The 6000-nt window shown below is 43.4% G+C and overlaps 1 protein-coding gene across 1 annotated transcript in view; it reads left to right on the top strand.

Moving 5' to 3' along the window:
* Positions 1-4902: 4902 nt before the first annotated feature.
* LOC131406887 (anthrax toxin receptor-like) overlaps positions 4903-6000 on the top strand; it is a 60161-nt gene continuing 59063 nt past the window's right edge. The window contains exon 1 of the mRNA XM_058542752.1: positions 4903-5102. Coding sequence (XP_058398735.1) covers positions 4903-5102 — 200 coding nt within the window. The remainder of the gene's footprint in view (positions 5103-6000) is intronic.

Below are 6000 nucleotides of genomic sequence, written 5' to 3'. Positions count from 1 at the left end.
GCCACCACTCGGTGGGGAGCATTCACATGGGTGGGGCCTTTGCAGCATGGGGCACGATCCCACGGGACTGGCTACCACTCCAAAAGCATTCACATGTGGGCTGCTCTGCCTCCACCTCCTCTCACAGTCGATCTGGCCACTGAGTGAGGATCTGGGTCTTGGATCACTGCCACTGGGGAGGCAGAGGAGGCCACTTCCCTAGTCCAACTGCTTCAGGGATCCAGTCCAGCCACCTTCAGATGTATAGCTGTGTAGATCTCTCAGATGTCCTGTTGTGCTGTGCAGGGAATCCTCTGTTGGTTAATGAATGTCCGTTTAGTTGTAACTTAGAGGGGAGAGACAAAGGGAACAACTCAGTCCACCATGATGCTGATGTCACCTCAAGGACAAATCAAAAGTATTTAAAAAATATTTTTAAAATCAAATGGCAATAAAATATAACATAGGAAAACTGATGAGATACAGTGAAAGAGAAACTTAGAGGAAAATTTGTGACCCAAAGCCTTGTGTTATGGAAAAGGAGGGTGAAAGTAAGTGAGCTAATAATTGAATATTAGAAAAAATAGTAAAATAAACCCAAAAAAGTGAAAGGGAGAAAAGCTTAGAGAAAGAACAAATAAATTAAATAGAAAACAAAATTCAATCGGGAGCAATAACCAAGTCAAAGCTTATTTGAAAAGATTACTAACACAGATATTACTGTAATGGAATGATCAGAAAGCAATACACTGCTTCCCAAACTTCTTTTAAATTATAAACTCCCCCAAGAGCTTTTTAAACACTTTTTTCCTTATAGCCCACCATGAAATTCTAATAGCACAGATTTACTCGATATCTCCTTGTGTACCATGTTTCATACTGACATACAGTAAGTCTCATTTTCACTCTTGGCAATATCCCCCCTGTTGTGAATGCATAGAATAAGAAAAAACACAATTAAGTGATAATAGGAATTAAAAGAAGATATAACTACAGAGAGAACAGAAATATAAAAATCAAACATATTCTGAACAACTTTATACCAAAATATAGGAATAAATGTCCAAATTCCTAGAAAAATATTTTACCTAAAATGACTGATAAATGAAATAGAAGCACTAAATAATCCAGTATGTTAATCTGCTCAAGCTGCCATAACAAAGAACCACAGGCTGGGTGGCTTCAACAATAGAAATTTATTTTCTCACAGTTCTGGAGGCTGGAAGTCCAAGATCAAGGTGTCAGCATGGTTGCTTTCTGACGAGACCGCTCTTCCTGGATTGCAGACAGCTGCCTTCTTGCTGCGTCCTCACATGGCCTTTCCTCTGTGCCTGCATGGCAAAACAGCTCTTGTGTCTCTTTTTCTTCTTATAAGGACACCAGTCCTATGGGATTAGGGCCCCACCCTTATGACCTCATTTAACCTTAATCACCTCCTTAAAGGCTATATCACTTCCTTAAAGGCCGTATCTCCATAAACAGTCACATTACAGGTTAGGGCTTCAAAATATGAACAGGGCGGGGGGGTGCAGGTGGGAGGGGGTGGGGCACACAATTCACTCCATAACATTCAGTAAATATTAAATAAATTGTAGGAGTGATTTAATGACTTCCCACAAAGAAAACATCAGGCACAGATGATATCATACCAAATAGTCAAGGAGCAGATTATCAGGGTCATGTTCAGAGTCTCTCCAAGGAGAAAGAAAGTGAACACATTTTATGAAGTGCATTTTATGAGGCTATTATTACCTAATATCAAAACCAGATGAGGACAGCACAAAAATAGGAAATTACAGGCCAGCCTCCCTCATGATTGTAGGTAAAAGCAATATTCTGAAGTAATAGTAAACTCAATCCAGCAGTGTTTACAAAAATTAAAGAAATGGCCAAGTTGGGTTTATTTATAACATGTTAAAATTGGTTTTACATGCCTTAATGTAATTAACCATATTAGATTACTAGAGAGAAATAGATACATTTATCACAAAATGCACAGAATAAGAGTTTAGGTAAAATTCAACACTACTTCATGATTTTTGCAAACCAAGAATGGTAATGAAACTTCCTAATCTGATAAAGGATTTCTACCAAAAGCCTTCAATAATATCAATCTTTATGGTGATATGCTAGAAGAATTCTCTTTAAAATCAAGAACGCCTCCATCACAGCTTCTGGTCGACAGGTCATTGGAGAACCAGTCAGCACAATGTTTTTCGGTTTTGTTTTTAATTTTACATAGAAACACAAACGACTCTGAAGATATAATTTTAGAATAAGAGAGTTTAGCAAGTTGGGTTAATACATCAATAAATAAATACATTGTTTCATGACAGCAGTAAACAGTTTAAAAACTTTATTTTTAAAATGCCATTTACTACAGCAACAAAAATATAGGGTATTTAGGGAAGGCACTTGGCAAAAGAGGTCAAGATCTTCATAGGGAAATTTATATGAAAAGGGCTAAATCAGTGGAGACTTTGCCATGTTCACTGATAGGAGGAGTCCAGATTGCAGATATCAAATCCCTGCAAATGTATCTATATATTTAATGTTGTTGTAATCAAATATTAAGAGGGTTTTGGGGGAGCGGAATCTTGATGAGCTGATTCTAAAATTTACATGAAAGAGCAAATGGCCAACAATTAGCACACGAAAAACCAGGTGAGTGATTCACCCTTCCCCATCAAGGTTTGCTGTAGAACTCAGTGGTTGTTAGCTTAGGTATTCCATACCCTATGTTTCAGATTCTGCTGGGCTATCTTCTGGTGACAACACCGCCCCAACTGGATCAGCTTAAAAGCAAAAACTGTTTATCCCACTCATATATCTCACTGTCCCACATGTACATCTCCATCCCAGGTTCCTAGGAGGGTACTGCACATCGTAGTTGCTCAGGTAGGTACCAGGCTGTTGGGTCCACCTGAATCATACCTAGATTCTTAAAGACTCTGTCCAGAAGTGGCACATGTAACTTCTATTAACTTTTCACTGGTGGAATCAAGTCCAAGCTCGCCATATGTGGCAAGGAAGCACAATCCTTCCTTACAAAAGGAAGGGACAATGAGGAACTGGTCCACACTATACTAATTGAGATAGTGTGGTACTGACACTATCGATATAACCCAATAGACAAATAAAGGGAATAGAACAGAGAGCACAGAACCACACCCACATCTAATGAAACTGGAAACACAACAGAGGTGACATGAAAACCATTAAGAAAAAATGGGATAGTTTTTCTATCGTCCCATTTCCCCAGCAACTGGGGCTGGGACAGTTTCCTCTATGTATGGGAAACCATGAAATCAGATCCCTGGCACAAATCACCCTTATAAATTAATTCCAGATGGACTAAAGACTTCTATATAAAAGGCAAATCTATACAACTTTTAAGATAAAATGTGTTTCACCTTAACAGGAAAAAATTCCTTGCATAGGATACAAAACAGTACAACTCTTAAAAGTTTTTGAAAATGAAAAATAAACTCTATTAAAATTAAGAACTTCTGATTATTAAAAAGCAATAAATAGAGTGAAAAACAAGCCACACAAGGAAGAAAATATTTGCAACCAGTGATAAAGGATTAGTATCAGTGATATATAAGGAATGCTAAGGAATCCATATGAAAAAGAGAAACTCCGAATGAGAGAATGGATGCAGGCAGAACAGGCCCTTCACAAAGAGGGAAAAACGACCCGAAATCTCCTGAACAGAAGACCAATCCCATCAGTAATTTGGGAAATGCAAATTAAGAGACTCAGATGACTAATCAATAGGTAAATACACAAAAATGCAGCAATACCAAGTGTCAGGAAGGATATGAAGCAAGGAAGAACTAATACGCCAATGGGAGATGTATGCCAATTTCATCAATTCCAAAGGACCATTTATTTAAGATATTCCATTATTTTAAATACCACTCCACCCCCCCAAAAAGCCAACACAATGCTTTTTATCACCTGTAGTTTTTGTTATATATGTTGAAAGATCTAGTTTAGATTCTTTTAGAGAAAGATTTTTATCATATAGCACTCTTATTTTGTGCATACAAAACGAAGAAAATAAAATAAATTGGTTAAGGAATTTCTAAATACTTTTTACATCACAGACTGAGTTTTTAAATCACTTTTGACTCAGAATTGTCTATGCCCATGTTTTTCCATGGAGCAGAGACAAGCCATCCCCACTCAGCGCTCTCTGAATTTCTGGACACAGAACCTGTGGGCATAATACAATGGTTCTTGTCTTATGTCACTAATTTGGGGTGGTTCGTTTCACAGCAGTAGGTAACTGAAATGTCCCTCATTCGCAAAGAACTCTGGCATCCTTGCATACCTTCCCCTTCTAGATCCCTCCATCCCTTGGGCGACTTCAGTATTCACAGGAGTGACCTTTACAGCACACCAGACTCCAGTTCCTTGACCTCCTCACCCACAGTGACGTCCCTAGCTAAGCCACCTCAGTGCCCTTTCAGTTTACAGAAAGGCAGGGTTTCTGGAGGATGTTAATGGCCACCTGTAAGGGTTTGGGATGAGAGACAAATGGAGGCCTCCTCTTCCCCGCATCCAAGGATCCCATGACTCCCGCCTGGGGCTGTCAAGAGGCAGGACTCTGAGCAGAGCTGCAGGTCACAAAGTCACCATGCCAACCTTCCTGTCCATCACAACGACGGGAGACTCGGCCTCCGCGAGGCGGGCGAAGAGCCGCACAGGTAGTGAGAGCCTGGAGCCAGAGCCGCTTCGCCTCCTTGGCCGGCGGGGCAGCTACCAGGTGGAGGCTCGCGCACGCGCCGTGGTGAAAGCGCGGGAGGGGCTGAGCTCCTGGGCACTGGCGGACGCAGTGGAGGTGGAGGCCCGAGATGGCTGGGGGTCGACGGTGCTGATCCCACCCCAGCCCCACGAGAGAGTGCGGCTTAGAAAATGGGGAGCAGAGGCCCCGGAGGGCCTGGCCCCCTTTTCTTCCTGCTGCTGCTGCTACCTCCACTGCAGAGCACAGAGAGATTCCTCCACCAACTCCCAGGCTGGAGAAACTTCCACCAAGATGCAAGGCACCAGAGGAGCAGTGCGGGTAAAGGGAAATCCTGCGAGGGCGCCTTCGACCTCTACTTCGTGTTGGACGCGTGAGTGACCTTCCCACCCTGGCTCGGGGTGCTCCTCAGGGTGCCTCCGTCTTCAGGGTCACTGCTGGCAGGAAGTGGCCCAAGGGGACCCCAGCCTCTGAGAAAGGGGCGCGGGAGGTCCAGTCTTGGTCAGACCCGAAAAGCAGACCTCTGTGGCCGCCTCGTTCCTGAAGCAGCAAGAATGCCTCAGGCGTTTGTTCCCTGAAGCTCTTTCTTTCTTTCTTTCTTTTTTGTGAGGAAGATAGGCGCTGACTTAACATCTGCCAATCCTCCTCTTTTTGCTGAGGAAGACTGGTCCTGGGCTAACATCCATGCCCATCTTCCTTCACTTTATATGGGACCCGGCCACGGCATGGCCTGACAAGCGGTGCGACAGTGTGCACTGGGATCCAAACCCGCGAACCCCCGCCGTTGCAGCGGAGCGCTGGCACTTAACCGCTTGCACCACTGAGCCAGTCCCTCCCTGAAGCTTTTTCATTTGGAAAGGACAAAAGGCCACCAGAGAGTTTCTGGATGGTTCTCTATCCTCCACCAGCTGGGCCTGTATCTGTGACATGCATGCCGCTTAAACAGCCCGAGGGGACTTGACAGCTGGGGGCTGCAGTCTGAGAAGTTGTACAAGCTCACTCAGGGCTTTGGGTTTTGTTTGTTTGGTTTTTTGTTTTGTGTTTTTTTGTGAGGAAGATTAGCCTTGAGCTAACATCTCTTCTCAGTCCTCCTCTTTTTGCTGAGGAAGATTAGCCCTGGGCTAGCATCTGTGCCCATCCTCCTCTATTTTTTTATGTGGGATGCCACCAGAACATGGCTTGATGAGTGATGTGTAGATCCACGCCCAGGATCCGAACCTGCGAACCCGGGGCCGCCCAAGCAGAGCGTGTGAACTTAAACCACTACGCGC

The sequence above is a fragment of the Diceros bicornis genome, chromosome 6 (genome assembly GCF_020826845.1).
Source record: "Diceros bicornis minor isolate mBicDic1 chromosome 6, mDicBic1.mat.cur, whole genome shotgun sequence".
NCBI lineage: Eukaryota > Metazoa > Chordata > Mammalia > Perissodactyla > Rhinocerotidae > Diceros > Diceros bicornis.
This window is presented reverse-complemented; position numbering and strand designations above follow the sequence as displayed.